A 14389-nucleotide genomic window follows, 5' to 3' on the forward strand; every position below is an offset into this window, starting at 1 on the left:
CGTGTGTGAGGGTGCTTCCGGCAGGCCACGGTGTGGGGTGGTGTGCTCCCCCGGGGACACACGTGTGTCTCAAACACATAAACCTCCTTTGTGTACACAGACCAGAAACCGGTGACCAGGGAGGAGGGGGAGGGGCGGTTCTCACCACTTGCCCTTCCGTAGCTTCTGAATTTTGTACAATCACGCGTGTGTATTAGGGTCCTGGGCAGCGTAAACCCCTCGCGGCCGCCAGCTCGTGGGGCTGCAGCAGCAGTGGTGGTGATGCCTGCCCTGTGCGGTGCGCGCGGACTTCTTGGAGAAGCACCTGTCCGTCCCGGAAAGGAAAGAAGCTTTAACTACAGCCCTTCTTGGCAGAGTCTGTGGTTTAGTTACCTCCCCCTCATAGAAGTTCTTCAAAAAGAGGATTTTAGTATCAAGCCTTAGGTCACGTCGGTCTCTGCCGATAAACCTGGAACCCACAGCTGAGTGTGGGACAGCCCTCCCGTCATCTTGTCGGGCTCTGCCCGCCACGTCCTTGTGCTTCCTGTGGACCTCTAACCTACTTCTCTGGGGCCCGTCCTCAGGTATCCGCTGATCATCGACCCCTCAGGACAGGCCACAGAGTTCATCATGAATGAGTATAAGGACCGGAAGATCACACGGACCAGCTTCCTGGACGACGCCTTCAGGAAGAACCTGGAGAGTGCTCTGAGGTTCGGCAACCCGCTTCTGGTCCAGGTTCGTGTGCATCTCAGCTCTGCAGACACTGCTTCCCAGAGGGAAGGGCTATAGGACTGCATTTAGGTTTTTGCAAATGCAGTTGATGTGAATCACATAATACGTGCTACTTTTTGAACTTTGCAAGACATCATTTGATATGAAAGCAAGGTTAGGGGATTACCCAATGGTCCAGTGGTTAGGACTTGGCACTTTCACTGCCGAGGGTTCGGGTTCAACATCTGGTCAGGGAACTAAGACCTCACAAAGCGAGTGGCATGGCCAAAAAAAAAAAAAAAAAAAAAAGCAAAGCTAAAGCTCTGAGATAGATCTATAAAAAATCCAACAGAAGCAGTGTTTGCACTTAAAATTCTAGTTGGTCTAGATCGTCACCATCCACCGGGACAGTGACGGAAACGTTCTTTAGCCTGTGCTGAACTGCATGGCGGCCCCACTGTCGAGCACTTCACAGGCCAGTGTGACAAGGAACTGAACTTTTCATTTTGTTTAAGTACCCACATGTGCCTAATGGCCATGTATTGGGCAGCGCGGGTCTAAATAGCTGGGTGGCTTCTGGGAGATGTCTTTATCTGGAGTAGAAAATCAGTTATATGGGTGAAAATAAACACCGTAAAACTCTCCCTGTCAATAACACCTCACATATACATACGTAGGACGTGGAGAGCTATGATCCAGTTCTGAATCCGGTTTTGAACCGTGAAGTCCGGCGAACAGGGGGGAGAGTGCTGATCACCCTCGGTGACCAGGACATAGACCTGTCGCCATCCTTTGTCATCTTCCTGTCCACCCGGGATCCCACGGTAAGGGACGGGGCCCTCCTCCGTGAAGACGGGGCGGCGTTAGGTGAGGCCGCGGATGTGTAGCACAGCTGCCTGGTCTGTCGCCCCTTTTGGCAGGTCGAGTTCCCACCCGATCTCTGTTCCCGGGTTACCTTCGTCAACTTCACCGTCACCCGTAGCAGTTTGCAGAGCCAATGTCTCAACGAAGTTCTCAAGGCAGAAAGACCTGACGTGGATGAAAAACGTTCCGATCTTCTTAAACTCCAAGGTATGTCTCTGGATCCATGGTTCTCGGTGCAGGTCGGGGGCCTGAACGTTCACAGGACGAGGGTGCGCCAGGCTTGGGTCGGACACATCACAGAGCGCTCCTTGGAAGGAACGTTTAAGTCCTGTAGTGAACTCTGGATGTTCTCATCATTTAAGGGGAATTTCAGCTGCGCTTACGTCAGCTAGAAAAGTCTCTGCTACAAGCTCTGAATGAGGTGAAAGGGCGCATTTTGGATGATGACACGATCATAACGACCCTGGAGAACCTCAAGAAAGAGGCCGCCGAGGTGACGAGGAAGGTCGAGGAGACGGACATTGTGATGCAGGAGGTGGAGACTGTGTCCCAGCAGTACCTGCCGCTGTCCACCGCCTGCAGCAGCATCTACTTCACCATGGAGTCGCTGAAGCAGGTGAGCGGGGCCGCGCCCGGCCGGGGGCTCCCGCCCCACGAGCACAGGCGCTAACAGCCGCCTCCGCCACTTCCAGATCCACTTCCTGTACCAGTACTCCCTGCAGTTCTTCCTGGACATCTACCACAACGTCCTGTATGAGAACCCGAACCTGAAGGGTGTCACCGACCACACGCAGCGCCTCTCCATCATCACCAAGGACCTCTTCCAGGTACGGCGCGCGCCCGGCCGTCCCGGGGTGCGTGCATGTGCGCGCCTGTGTGTAGTGGGGGGCTCGGGAGTAGTTCTCCAGGATCGGCAATGCTTCCTGCATTCGGCTGCAGGTGGCGTTTAACCGGGTCGCTCGAGGCATGCTGCACCAGGACCACATCACCTTCGCCATGCTGCTGGCGAGAATCAAACTGAAGGGCACCATCGGGTAAGTCGGCTGCCCTGCCTCACTTTCCACCAGAGAACGTCGTCATTTTGCAGCCTGCCTACTAGCATTTTCTGAAGGGATGAGCTTTGTTTTCTCCTTAAAGCCATTATTGCTCTTTTAGTGACAGTAGAATTGAATCTGAGAGACCCCAGCTGACTGTTGCCCCCTTCCCAGGGAGCCCACCTACGATGCCGAGTTCCAGCACTTCCTGAGGGGGAAGGAGATCGTCCTGAACGCTGGCTCGACGCCCAAGATCCAGGGTCTGACGGTGGAGCAGGCCGAGGCGGCAGTGCAGCTGAGCTGCCTGCCCGCGTTTAGGGATCTGATTGCGAAGGTTCAGGCCGACGAGGTAAGTGTCTTGTGAACGCTCCCGGGGGGAAGCTGGCCTCACTCCCAGGGAGCCGCGCGTGTCGTGTAACCCCCAGAACGTTGTGTGGTGTTTTCTCACGTCAGACATCTGACACGTTGGTCCCAACCTCTCTGCCCAGAGGTGGGCTCTGCTCCGTGGTGACACTTGGTGTGACACTTGGTGACACATGGTGACACTGTTGTCCCCACAGCAATTTGGCATCTGGCTGGACAGCAGCTCCCCAGAGCAGACGGTGCCATACCTCTGGAGCGAGGAAAGCCCTGCAAGTAAGCCCCACGAGGCCTCCCCCGTTGTTTTCATTCTGGACCGGAGTGTAAAATTGGGCTTTGCTGCTCGAAGGCAGGGACGCTCCCCAAAGATAAAAAGCCATTGATTCCTGAGATAAGTATTTCGGTGTTAAAACTTAGGAGACGACTTAGGCGTAAGAAAGCGAAAAACTCCCAATTCCTATTGCAACTCATGCTTAAAGGCCAAAAGAGAAACAGATCAGGAGGTCCTTGCCTAACATTGGCGGGGAGCCGGCTGGTTTCGAGCGTGTTACGCGAGGCTCTGGACCAGACAGGCCCCACGATGGGGAGGAAGAACAGGGTGATGTCCAGCGTGGCTGCAGCTCAGTCGTGGGCTGTGGGGTGTCCGTGATCTTAGACGTTCCTGAGAATCTTCGGGGTTCTCCACAGATAGGTATGAGGTAGTCAGTCATTTAGAATCAGTAAGTGCTCATCACCCACAGACCCAGGCGTAGGTCTTGTCACAGCTCTTCCCAGAGGGCTCAGTGACAGCGTGGAGGTGGTGGCAGTTCTCAGGCAGAGAGGACAGGGCGGGCGTCGTGGCGTCTGGGGTGTTTGAGCTGAGCCTCGGACACTGAGTGTGTGCAGAGCGAGAGCTGGTGGCAGGAGCAGTCCAGGCGGGAGAGCATCTCAAAGTCCCTGCCGTCACCAACCCCCAGCCCTCCTCACGGCCTCGTTTCAGCTCCCATCGGGCAAGCCATCCACCGGCTGCTCTTGATTCAGGCCTTCCGCCCCGACCGCCTGCTGGCCATGGCTCACATGTTTGTCTCCACAAACCTCGGGGACTCCTTCATGTCCATCATGGAGCAGCCGCTCGACCTGACCCACATCGTGGACACGGAGGTAGGCTCTGGCCCTGCGGACTCTGAACCGGCCCGTTTTCACGAGCCCCTCCACAGGGCTCTCCTCCCTCGACAGGCGCACTGTCGGGTGGGATGCTCTCTCACCCGATTCCGACTTCCTGATCTGCAGGTAAAGCCAAACACCCCTGTCCTAATGTGCTCTGTGCCCGGTTACGATGCCAGCGGGCACGTGGAGGACCTCGCAGCTGAGCAGAACACACAGATCACGTCCATCGCCATTGGTAAGGGTGTCTGGTCAGTTCCACGGGGGGCACCCCAGACTTCAAGGTGGGTGGGCGTTGAAGTCCAAGTCCACGTCCACGTGCTGACACTAAGCTTTCTGGTACCAGGCTCGGCAGAAGGCTTTAACCAAGCAGATAAGGCAATAAATACAGCTGTGAAGTCGGGCAGGTAGGCTTGTTTGGTTTTGCTTTACGAGGCCCGAGTGCCCAAGAACTCAGGCCGGAAAGGTGAGGTGTGGCTGTGGCCTTCTCCCTGCCCTGCAGGTGGGTGATGCTGAAGAACGTGCACCTGGCTCCGGGCTGGCTGATGCAGCTGGAGAAGAAGCTGCACTCCCTGCAGCCGCACGCCTGCTTCAGGCTCTTCCTCACCATGGAGATTAACCCCAAGGTGGGTGGCACGGAGGGTGCGAGGCGCTGGTTTGGCACCCTGTGCACGTGTGTGTGAGCTGGAGCACACGTGGAAGCCACGGTCACGGGTGCCGTGTCTTGCTCAGGTGCCCGTGAACCTGCTGCGAGCGGGCCGCATCTTCGTGTTCGAGCCGCCGCCGGGCGTGAAGGCCAACATGCTGAGGACCTTCAGCAGCATCCCCGTGTCTCGGATATGCAAGGTGAGTGCGTGGCTCGGAGCCGAGCTAGGGTGTAGCGGCCGCGCAGACGTCCAGGCACCGAGAGGAGACCGGGACCCGGCTCGCGGGCAGGAGAGCGTTGTGGCAGGAGCGGTGCATCAGTTCTGTGTTTCTTAAGTGCTGTTTCCTTTTGTGCCTTACTCCACCTCTTCTACCGTTTTTAGAAACTTGTTCTCTCCTATGTAATTTTCTGTTGGCTAAATAACTTCCCTTAACAGCGTAGTTGGGAGCACACCTTTATTAATAGAAAAATTGGCGTAGTTTTCTCCTAACAATAATATTCGTGTTAATTACTAACATCACAGTGGTTCCAGTGTTAGTACGTGGAAAGCTCTTTTTAAGACTTTGATTCCGACAGGATCGGCACTGTTTTCTTAGATAGAAAGGGGGCTGCGTTCTGGTGATTCTCTCCTTGCTCACTTCCCCACCTAGTCCCCCAACGAGCGAGCCCGCTTGTACTTCCTGCTGGCCTGGTTCCACGCCGTCATCCAGGAACGCTTACGATACGCACCCCTCGGGTGGTCGAAGAAGTATGAATTCGGGGAGTCTGACCTGCGGTCGGCCTGCGACACGGTGGACACATGGCTGGACGACACGGCCAAGGCAAGTGTGGGCTGTGCCGTGAGAGGGGGACTTGTGTACGGGTGGCCGCCTGCTGTGAGCGTGGGGGAGGAGCCTCCACCCCCGTGACCAGCCTCTCCCCACCCCCCAGGGAAGGCAGAACATCTCGCCAGACAAGATCCCCTGGGCTGCGCTCAAGACCCTGATGGCCCAGTCCATCTACGGCGGGCGGGTGGACAACGAGTTTGACCAACGTCTGCTCAACACTTTCCTGGAGCGTCTGTTCACCACCAAGAGTTTCGACAGTGAATTTAAGCTGGCCTGCAAGGTCGACGGGCACAAAGACATCCAAATGCCAGACGGCATCAGGTGTGCGCCCACCCCCGGGACCCACGGGGAGGCGGCGGGCGCTTCCGGCCCGCGTGTCATGGCACTAAGAGCACGCGGCTTTTCCAGGCGCGAGGAGTTCGTGCAGTGGGTGGAGCTGCTCCCGGACACGCAGACCCCCTCCTGGCTGGGCCTGCCCAACAACGCTGAGAAGGTCCTCCTCACCACCCAGGGTGGGTACCCAGCTGTCCTCCTCCCCCGGACCGCACCTCCCTTCCTCCACCGCCAGGGAGGCGGGGAAAACCACCTGCTCCCGCTGGTGTCTTTCCTGCAGTACAGGCTCCGTTCTGGGGAAAAGGCTCGATAGCTGCATACGTGGAGTCGGGAAATTGCATTTAGGTTTTTGTCTTAGATTCAGAAGTAATTTCATTTTTTCTCCTGTTCAGTTTTTTTAAACTCTTGGCATATCTTTTAGTCTCTTTTTGGAATACACTTTTTTAGAACTTCAAGACTATTCAAGAAATCATCTAACCCAGTGGTTCTCAAAGTGTGGTCCCCAGACCAACAGCTTCAGCCTCCCCTGCAAATTTAGACATGCAGGTCCTCGGGCCCCACGGTGGGGAATCAGAACTGGGCTTGCTGGGGCCCGGCGTCTGTTTTGATAAGCCCCCCAGTCACTGAGACACTCAGGTTTGAGAACTGCTCATCTGAGCCAGGCTTCTCTTTATGGGAAACAGGCCCAGAGGATGGGTGATTTGCCCAAACTCACGCCCTGGTTGATAGGACAGACCCCGACAGTTTACCTCCGGCCCGCGATTCAGCTCTGTAATGAGAAGCCATGGGGCCTTCTTTCTGACTGACCACGACCTCGAACGCGTGCCTCTCGCTGGGGGAGGCGGGGGGTGGCAGGCCCCACAGGTGACCGAACGGGAGGCCGGGCTGGCCAGCCGAGAAGCAGAGGAGGGCTTGAGGCCTGGGTGCTGGGCAGGTCTTGGCGGGGGGCGTGGGTGCTGGGCCTTGTCTCGTACGGCAGCGTGCACTGAGATCACTTAGCAAGTTAGCCCCATGCCGCCTGCTGGGACCGGCGCTGGGTCCCCCTCGACACTGTACTGAGTGTTATCCGAGCCCCGTGTCACGCCAGAGCTGACGGTGCCCCAGGTGGTGGGGCCCACGTGGAGGCCGTGAGGTATGGGCCACAGGGCCCTGGCTTGGGGAAGCTGAGCCCTGTCCTCCAGCCCAGCGTCCAGGTGACAGTGCCGCTCAGGAACTGGACTTGGAGCACTCCACTCAGGTCAGGGACCCGCAGGCAGAGGCAGAGTCCAGAGCCCGTGGGAGGCCGCCACGCGGCTCAGCGCAGTCCCAGCCGGAAGTGGTCACACGTTGGCAGCCCAGGTGGCCTCCCCGCCTGGCGCCGGCGCGCCCCAGAGCCCACCCCGGCGACAGTGGATGCGCGAGCCTAGGAGAGGCCTCTGGGGTTTGCACTCGGCCACTGGAGCAGCCCCAGCAGTCGGGACGTGACCTGTCGTTGCCGCCTTACCTTTCTGGTCAGGCCATTCTCCGTGCTTTAGGACAGGTGCCCGCGTGGTACCTTGCAGGGCGCACAGTTACACCTGTGTAAACAAGCGCGGTGTGCGGCCTTTACCTTCAAGTCCCTTTCCCTCTGCTCTCCTGCTGTGCACTCTCTCCCTGCGGCCCAGGCGTGGACATGATCAGTAAGATGCTGAAGATGCAGATGCTGGAGGACGAGGACGACCTGGCCTACGCAGAGACGGAGAAGAAGACAAGGCCGGATGCCACGTCCGACGGGCGCCCCGCCTGGATGCGGACGCTGCACACCACCGCGTCCAACTGGCTGCACCTCATTCCTCAGACGCTGAGCCACCTCAAACGCACGGTGGAGAACATCAAGGTGCCTGGCCCTTCCCCCCGCCGAGTCCTTGGGCTTGGGGGGGTCCTAGCAAGTGGGGCCGGGCGGGTCGAGCCGAGCTCAGTGTTGTCTCGGAGCGCACGCGCGCCTGGGCCGGGCTGGAGGGAACACCCTAGGATGAAGGTGGTCTGTCTTCCACGAGGAGGTAAATGACTCCCAAGGAAGCGGCGGCAGCCGTTCTCCTTCTTTACAGAATTGTCCAGAGCTGCCTTCGGTCAGGCAGGCCCACAGCTTCACGCGAGGTCTAGTGCAGGGTCGAGCTGGGGTGACACTGTGAACAATACGGGGAGGGCTGTGAAACCGGGGCTCCCTGAGGCTGTTACTTCTGGTTCTGTTTTCTGCTGGAGAAAAGACCTCTTCCCAGACTCCCTCCCCCCTTCACTCTGGCCTTCCTTCCCAACACCTTTAGGATCCTCTGTTCAGATTCTTTGAGAGAGAGGTGAAGATGGGCGCTAAGTTACTCCAGGACGTCCGCCAGGACCTTGCTGACGTCGTGCAGGTGTGCGAGGGCAAGAAGAAGCAGACCAACTACCTGCGCACGCTCATCAACGAGCTGGTGAAAGGTGCGCCCGCGGCGCCGCTGGGGTGCGGGTGCTCCCGGGAGCCCCTCAGAGTGGCGGCAGGTCCCGGCCAGGCCTCGCCCAGACTTCCCTTGGGACAGCTCGATGCCCGCACCTGGGAGCAGACTTAGAAACGCCCCAGAATTTGTTTTCTTTTAATGCTGGTTCACTGAACACTGAACAGAATCTTTACTCACTTCTGCAGTCTTTAGGGAGGACTAGGGCTGGGGGAGAGCAGGGCGGGGTGCTGGAGTCCAAAGGCACAGGGACCCCCGGGGTTTCCATCGGCTCTGAGAGCCTCAACTGGCAGTACCACCAAGCCGCCCGTGGCGGGGTTTGTGGCTGTGGTGCCTCGGGGCGGTCGTGCTCCTCCAGACGCATCCTGTGGGTCACCCGGATGGGCGCGGGGCAGGTGCGGCGGGGACGGTGGCCCGTGCAGGGTGTGAGGTGCACCGGGGAGGGGAAGCAGCAGAGCCTGCACACGGGGGCAGGCCTGCCCGCACTCAGCTGGGCACCCACCTGCCCCGGGGGAACCGTCGGCACTGACGCCAGGGCTCCTTGCTTGCAGGAATTCTGCCCCGGAGCTGGTCCCACTACACGGTGCCCGCCGGCATGACCGTCATCCAGTGGGTCTCCGACTTCAGTGAGAGGATCAAACAGCTGCAGAACATCTCACTGGCGGCTGCCTCTGGTGGCGCCAAGGAGCTAAAGGTGGCGGCTGCTCCTGAGGAGCTGGGGGAGGATCCCCGGGGAGGGTCCCCGGGAGGGTCGGCAGCTGGCCCGGGTGCTGGCGCTCAGGGGCCCAGTGGGGCCGGCTCTCAGCTGGGGCTGCTTCTTCCCACAGAACATCCACGTGTGCCTGGGCGGCCTGTTTGTGCCCGAGGCGTACATCACTGCCACCAGGCAGTACGTGGCCCAGGCCAACAGCTGGTCCCTGGAGGAGCTCTGCCTGGAGGTGAACGTCACCACCTCGCAAAGCACCACGCTGGACGCCTGCAGCTTTGGGGTCACGGGTGAGTGGGGGCCGCTCCGGCCGGCTGGGCTTCTCTTCTCCCTCAGGTTCCCCTCCCCCGTCCCCGGGCCTGCAGCTCGGCCATCGCCCCCTCGCAGGCCGCCTGCTGGTGGTTCCCACGCGCACGTGTTAAGTTGGAGCCCAGGCCTGTGGCCGCGCAGCTCGTGCTCCCCTCGGGGGTCCTGACCGCCCGCCCCCCCCCCCCCCGACAGGGTTGAAGCTCCAGGGGGCCACGTGCAGCAACAACAAGCTCTCGCTCTCCAACGCCATCTCCACCGTCCTCCCCCTGACGCAGCTGCGCTGGGTCAAGCAGACAAACGCAGAGAAAAAGGCTAACGTGGTGAGTGGCTCCTTCCCGTCCTCTGGGGTCAGGGAGACTCTGAGGACACCCACCGGGCGCCGGGGCGACGTCCCCGACCCCTTCCGGCCGCGAGTGCCTGCGTCCCAGGAGGACCCGCCCCTTCCCTCTCGCATGAAGCCCCTGCTCCAGAGCCCCCTCTCCTCGCAGGTGACCCTCCCCGTCTACCTGAACTTCACCCGAGCAGACCTCATCTTCACCGTGGACTTTGAAATCGCGACCAAGGAGGACCCGCGCAGCTTCTACGAGCGCGGCGTCGCCGTTCTCTGCACCGAGTGAGACTCGCCTTTTCTAGCGCCCCTTCCTGTAACAGTAAAATTAATATTTAACGTTTATTCATCATTAGGATGTGTGGAAGGTACGGACTTGTCAAAGGAAAGTTGTTGGTGTGAGGCTGGACGAAGCCGAAAGAAGCCAGACGGCTGGGAGGCGGAAACGGGAGGGATACAGGGACGTGGCTTTGAGGGCCGAAGCGTGGCTTGTTTTATGAAATAAAACACTAAGCATGAGCCGGCTCCGGCCTCTTGTCTCAGCTCCGGCTCCTGTGGGCACCCTGGACCCTTCACAACACAGAGGCAGCCCCGTTCCTAGGAGAGCGCTGGCGCTCCCGGGGCGTGGGGCTGGCGCCGTGTCCCGTGTCCCGTCACCGGGAACCCATGGCCCAGGTGGACGCCCTCGTCCCGCCTCCTCTCTGGCACCTTGGTTTCCACGACCCTAGGGTGGCGGGTGGAAGAGACGGGCGTGCTGTCCTGCGAAGCAGGTTTCTGGCCTGTGCGGGGCCTCGCGAGAGCTCCTGGGGCGCCAGGGCGCCGGCGCAGGCGTCAGCGCGGGCCCCGCCGTGACCCCGGCCGTCCTGCCGCGGGCTGCCTGTGAGCCAAGCTCGGCCCCAGCGCCGTGACGGCCTGAGGCCCGACTGGACGCCCTGGCCCTGCCCACACCCTCCCAGCCCCAGCGGCCTCCGCGGAGCGGCCTGGGGCCTCAGAGCCAGAGCCGCCTCCCACTCGGCTCTGGACGGGCCCTCTGGGGTCCCTGGGTGGCCTGAGGAAGTCCAGAGCGGTATCGGACTGAAGGTTGGGGCCCATTTTACATGTTCTTCTCTGAAGCAATAAATAAGGCTTTTTAGCTTTTCTTCAGTCCCCGGGAGTATTTCACGGTGCCGCAGGCTCTTGCCCGAGCGCCACTAATGCCCAGGAGAGCCCCGGAGGCCCACCGTGGGTGTCTGGCCCCACCTGACCCTTCCTCGCCACCCCTACCCCATTTACGGGGAAGGGTCTTGAGCACAGGTGCTGGGTGGTGCCGGGCAGGGATTCCAGGGCACAGGGGAAGGAATGCCATCCTAGAAACCCTGAAGGCCTGGCGCAGGGTAAACGCAGGGCAGGAGCCACTCCCACTGCCAGACCCTTGTCCCCGTGTGTCCTGGGGGTAGGGGGTGGGGGCAGGGCACTGCAGGCCCAGGACTGAGGCTCCCCGTCGGGGTTCCCCGTGGACCCCACAAGGAGTACCCGGGGCCCCTACTTCCTGCCCCCCAGCCTCACCCCCGAGGAGGGACCCCACATCAGACCACCCCTCACCTGCCATCAGGGGTTCAGGCTAGACAGTGGCCAGAGCTGGCAGAAAGGGGAACCAGGGGCTTCCCTGGTGGCGCAGTGGTTAAGAATCCACCTGCCAACGCAGGGGACACGGAGTCCATCCCTGCTCCAGGAAGATCCCACATGCCACGGAGCAACTAAGCCCATGTGCCACAACCACTGAGCCTGCACTCTAGAGCCCACAACTACTGAGCCCACGTGCCACAACTACTGAAGCCCGCGAGCCTAGAGGCTGTGCTCTGCAACAAGAGAAGCCACCGCAATGAGAAGCCCGCGCACCGCAACGAAGAGTAGCCCCCACTTGCCGCAACTAGAGAAAGCCCGCGTGCAGCAACGAAGACCTGATGCAGCCAAAGAAATAATAAAACAAACCAAAAAAAAAAGGCTCAGTGAGACAGAAAAAGGAACAAGCCTCCGCCGCCTGTTCTTTCAGAGGTTACCCCATCAGGACACCCTGCTCGGGAGAGGAGACGGGACAGAGAAAGGACGGGACGGGGCAGAGGGAGTCTTCTCAGGCCAGGGACGGGGGCCCATCTGCTTTCACTCTCCTGACGAAACTCTGTCATCAATCCCGAGAGCCCGAGCCCCCCCGAGGGCGGCTGCGTGTGAAGAGCTCTGGGGGTGTAAGGGCCCAACGGGAGACACGTCAGCCAGAGAGCAGTGGGCCCCTACCGCCCCGAGTCAAGGCTTAAAAAATACATAAATGTTTAGCAAAAGTAAGGAAATTCTCTGGGATTCAAGGGAGGCGGGGCCTTTCCTGAACTGGAAACCCATTTGTAGGCGAAGTAGTGGGGCCCAGAGACATTATTTAGGACGTAAACTACTAACAAACACCTTCGTCTCGGGTTATTAGATCCCAAAACTGTGACAATACATTTCTATTGTTTAAACCCTAAAAAGAGACATAAAGGGGCCACAGGTTTCACGGAAGCTCCCTTTTTATGTTAGTCAGCACTGCTCTGACCGCTGAGGCCCTGGCCTGTCACGCATCACACCTGCTCCCAGGTGACCCCGCCCACCCCGCTCACCTTGGTCTAGGCCACATACTGCTTCTTTCTCTTATTTTTCTCAGGCTCTGCAAGTAGAAGTTCCAGTTTCCTCTTGGAGAGTGAGAGCTTGGGCCCCCTGTCCCTCTCGGTCCCGAGTCTAGGTGGCGGTCGTGATGCTCTGGCTCTGCCCTGGTGTCTGCCGACTTCGTGGGGTCCCCAGTCCTCCTCCGCCATCCCCGAGTCCTCCGGGGGTCCTGGGAGCCTGGCCAGCCGCCCCTGCACCTCCAGGCCGCTGGCCTCCGGGGATGCAGGGGCCCAGCTGGCAGCCGTCAGGACCAACCAGGACTGGAATGTTCCCCGAGAGGGGGTCTTCTAAGCTCACTTCCCCTGGACTCCTGGACTTAAGCATGTGCAAAGGCACGTCACAGTTCACATCGCCCAGAGAGCAGTCGTTGAAACTACAGGAGGAGTGACCGGGGAGATCTTCTGAATCGGCATCATAAAGATCTAAAAACTGATGACAAAAGGATTTCTGAGCCAGTTAGCAATTTCTTTCTTTCTTTTTTTTTTTTTTTGTGGTACGCGGCCTCACTGTTGTGGCCTCTCCTGTTGCGGAGCACAGGCTCCGGACGCGCAGGCTCAGCGGCCATGGCTCACGGGCCCAGCTGCTCCGCGGCATGTGGGATCCCCCCCGGACCGGGGCACGAACCCATGTCCCCTGCATCGGCAGGCGGACTCTCAACCACTGCGCCACCAGGGAAGCCCAAGTTAGCAATTTCTAGCAGTGGAATCAAGTAGATCACACCCCTCACATGCCTAAATATTTCTTCCATCACTGACCTTGGCAAATTTTGCATGATCTGCCCTGCAAATAAATCGTTAAAAATGCATTCGATAGAGACTTCCCTGGTGGTCCAGCAGTGAAAACTCTGCTCTCCCAGTGCAGGGGGCCCGGGTTCGACCCCTGGTCAGGGAACTAGATCCTGTCTGCATGCCGCAACTAAACATCCCACGTGCCACAACTAAGACCCGGTGCAGCCAAATAAATAAATATATTTTTTAATGTGTTCGATAAGTATCCCACAGCCCCCAGAAAGCCCAAGGGCTCACCACTGCTGGGGGCTCAGCCTGAGGCCCATCATTTAAAGCCCTCATCCCCGCGTTGGCTCCACCCTGCCCACCACCAGGGGTCTGAGCTCATTTCCTCCCAGCGGCTCCTCCAAAGAGCAGGCGCCATGACCCTGGTGAGGGCCACACTCAGGCCGCCCCAGCTCCCTGACCGGCCTGCACAAACAGGCTGCGGCCGAGCCATGAAGCCTCGGTCCCCGGCACACAGAGCTGTCCCAGGCGGCCGAAGGAGGCGGAAATGAGTCTCTAAGTCCAAATGCTCACTGTTTGCAAGGTGCCCAAGGTTGTTCTCAAAGGCTGGCCGCGTGCGCAGGAGGTCTGAGCAGCGGGGGCAGGAAACCCCCCCCAGGGCAGCCACGTGTCCCCACCGCTACCACCGCCGGCCACGGGGGCTTCGGAGCTTTCCAACCCTCCTCACCTGCCAGCTCGCACCAGACTTTCCTACCTGTTGCTCTTCTTTCTTCTCCTCCCGTGCCAGTGCTCTGGGCCGAGGGGCTCTGGCTGGAAAGGCCTGCAGAGAGCAGCCCCAGCGCCCGCGGCTCATTACTGTGTGCGACCCCGTGCGTTGCTGAGGCCTCCTTCCAGACGGCCCGGCCGTGAGGACTGGCAAACAATCAGGTCCATTCACACGGCCAGATGCGTGCGCACCTCCCACCCCACTGACCCGCGCGCGGCCTCAGTCACCCACACAGAGGGACCCAAGGCCCGAGTCAGCAGGGAGCCCGTGGAATCCTTTCCCTTGGGTGGTGAAAACTCCCAAGAGGGCTTATTTCCCCTTTGGAGAGCCGACACTATTACTCATTCCAGAAGGCAAAAATGAATACAAACACCTTAATCTAGAGGCAACCGAAATCACTCCAGATTCAGAAACTGGTCAGAGCACAACATTGTAAAGCAACCATACTCCAATAAAAATTAATTAAAAAAAAAAGAGAAAGAAAAGACACTGGCCAGAATTGTTGGAATTCACGAAGTGGACA

General features: G+C 59.3%; 1 protein-coding gene across 1 annotated transcript in view; it reads left to right on the plus strand.

Annotated features, from left to right (window-relative positions):
• DYNC1H1 (dynein cytoplasmic 1 heavy chain 1) overlaps positions 1-10212 on the plus strand; it is a 65601-nt gene extending 55389 nt beyond the window's left edge. Inside the window, exons 57-78 of the mRNA XM_082618168.1 lie at positions 564-717; positions 1371-1517; positions 1614-1764; positions 1920-2173; positions 2250-2384; positions 2497-2591; positions 2766-2940; positions 3152-3227; positions 3931-4091; positions 4221-4332; positions 4441-4501; positions 4597-4720; positions 4827-4940; positions 5391-5561; positions 5671-5888; positions 5976-6079; positions 7544-7755; positions 8183-8336; positions 8902-9044; positions 9178-9346; positions 9558-9685; positions 9854-10212. Coding sequence (XP_082474294.1) covers positions 564-717; positions 1371-1517; positions 1614-1764; positions 1920-2173; positions 2250-2384; positions 2497-2591; positions 2766-2940; positions 3152-3227; positions 3931-4091; positions 4221-4332; positions 4441-4501; positions 4597-4720; positions 4827-4940; positions 5391-5561; positions 5671-5888; positions 5976-6079; positions 7544-7755; positions 8183-8336; positions 8902-9044; positions 9178-9346; positions 9558-9685; positions 9854-9982 — 3187 coding nt within the window. The 3' untranslated portion in view covers positions 9983-10212. The remainder of the gene's footprint in view (positions 1-563; positions 718-1370; positions 1518-1613; positions 1765-1919; positions 2174-2249; positions 2385-2496; positions 2592-2765; positions 2941-3151; positions 3228-3930; positions 4092-4220; positions 4333-4440; positions 4502-4596; positions 4721-4826; positions 4941-5390; positions 5562-5670; positions 5889-5975; positions 6080-7543; positions 7756-8182; positions 8337-8901; positions 9045-9177; positions 9347-9557; positions 9686-9853) is intronic.
• Positions 10213-14389: the final 4177 nt, after the last annotated feature.

This window comes from Mesoplodon mirus (genome assembly GCF_964341445.2).
Source record: "Mesoplodon mirus genome assembly, chromosome: 4".
NCBI classification, from domain to species: domain Eukaryota; kingdom Metazoa; phylum Chordata; class Mammalia; order Artiodactyla; family Ziphiidae; genus Mesoplodon; species Mesoplodon mirus.